Source organism: Aplysia californica, unplaced genomic scaffold (genome assembly GCF_000002075.1).
Source record: "Aplysia californica isolate F4 #8 unplaced genomic scaffold, AplCal3.0 scaffold00621, whole genome shotgun sequence".
Lineage (NCBI taxonomy): Eukaryota > Metazoa > Mollusca > Gastropoda > Aplysiida > Aplysiidae > Aplysia > Aplysia californica.
In genome coordinates this window covers 239,938-241,388 of record NW_004797891.1, presented here as the reverse complement: position 1 = coordinate 241,388, position 1,451 = coordinate 239,938, and the positions used below count along the sequence as shown (strand labels likewise).

General features: G+C 42.4%; 1 protein-coding gene across 1 annotated transcript in view; it reads left to right on the top strand.

Annotated features, from left to right (window-relative positions):
• LOC101857141 (rho-associated protein kinase 2) overlaps positions 1 to 1,451 on the top strand; it is a gene marked incomplete in the record, with an annotated part of 68,977 nt that overhangs the window by 36,505 nt on the left and 31,021 nt on the right. The window contains 2 exon segments of the mRNA XM_013087671.2: positions 521 to 598; positions 1,232 to 1,407. Coding sequence (XP_012943125.1) covers positions 521 to 598; positions 1,232 to 1,407 — 254 coding nt within the window.

The following is a 1,451-nucleotide window of genomic DNA, read 5'->3' as shown; positions in this document are numbered from 1 at the left end:
GGGGGGATTGGAGTAATATTTGTGCTCATCTGTACGTATGGGGTTTGTGTTTGTTAATTAATATGTATGTGTTAATGTGTCAGTGTGTGTATGTGGAAGGGGTGGGGGATCGTTTTTGAAATCTTTGTGGCAACTTTCAGAGCAGGTAGGGGTTTTATTTTTATGGGTCGTGTTGTGGAAGCTCTTGTAATGTTTGCTTCTTTTTTCCTTTTAAACATTATGTATCATTCGTATCTCTCCTCCTTCTTTTCTTTGTATATCACTCTCTAGTGACACCTCTAATCTTGGGCACGCACATGACCTTTCTCTAAGGGTTTTGCTTTCCCTCTCCTGTAGCAGAAACGTGTGGTTCATAATTAGCTAAAAGTTTACACATAACTTGTGTCTGCTCGGAGATGGTTAGAGGAATCTCCTTATAATTGCCATGTAGTTTATGTTCTTCATGTTAGCAGAAAGTTTGGTATTTTTTGTTTTTTGTTTGACATATTCTTATTTTTTTTGGTTTCTTTTTTTCTTTCAGATCAAGAGATCAGACTCGGCTTATTACTGGGAGGAAAGAGAAATTATGGCCAATGCCAACAGCGAGTGGATTGTTCAGGTAAATAGACGTGTCAGTTTGACACAAGCTTTGCAGGGCGTTCTGGTTCTTCTATCTGATTGTTGTTTGAATTGTAAATGGGCTGATTTATCAATATCCTGCTCATACTGTGCAGAAACCTCATGGGAGAACTGCTGCTTTTTCTTTCCTCATCCTTACTGTCGTCATTTTCCTCTACTTCTTTAGTATGTTTGTCACTCTCTTGTGACCCTCCATTTCCGGTGTGCTTTGATAGTCGAAGCAGAATTTTTGCTGTTGAGGCTAGAGAGGTGAGCAGAGTAAGCCCGATTCTCCGTTTTGACTTCTCTGTTGACATCCATCCCTTGGCGCTCATATGACCTTATGCAGCTGTGAGCGCTGTAAAACCTTACTAAGTGGGTGGTTGGCGGGTGCTCTGGTGTGGTTTGCTCTTTCTTTCCTATCAAATATCTATCGCCCTTATCTCCCCTTCTTCTTTTTTATGTTTGTTCCTCTCTTGTAACACCTCTAGTCTTCTGGCGCTCATATGACTTTATACAGATGCAAGCGCCGTAAAACCTCTACCAAAAAACCCCCCACAAAACAAACAAAAAACAAACAACCTCTACTAAAACTAAAACTAAATCTTACTAAAACAAAACTCTTGGTCCACAGCTGCACTTTGCATTCCAAAACAACAAGTTCCTGTACATGGTGATGGACTACATGCCCGGGGGCGACCTGGTCAACCTGATGAGCAACTACGACGTGCCAGAGAAGTGGGCCAAGTTCTACTGTGCTGAAGTGGTGCTGGCACTGGACGCCATACACTCCATGGGATTTGTTCATCGGTCAGTCGAGGGAGAGGGATGGGCGATGGGGAGAGGGGAGAAGA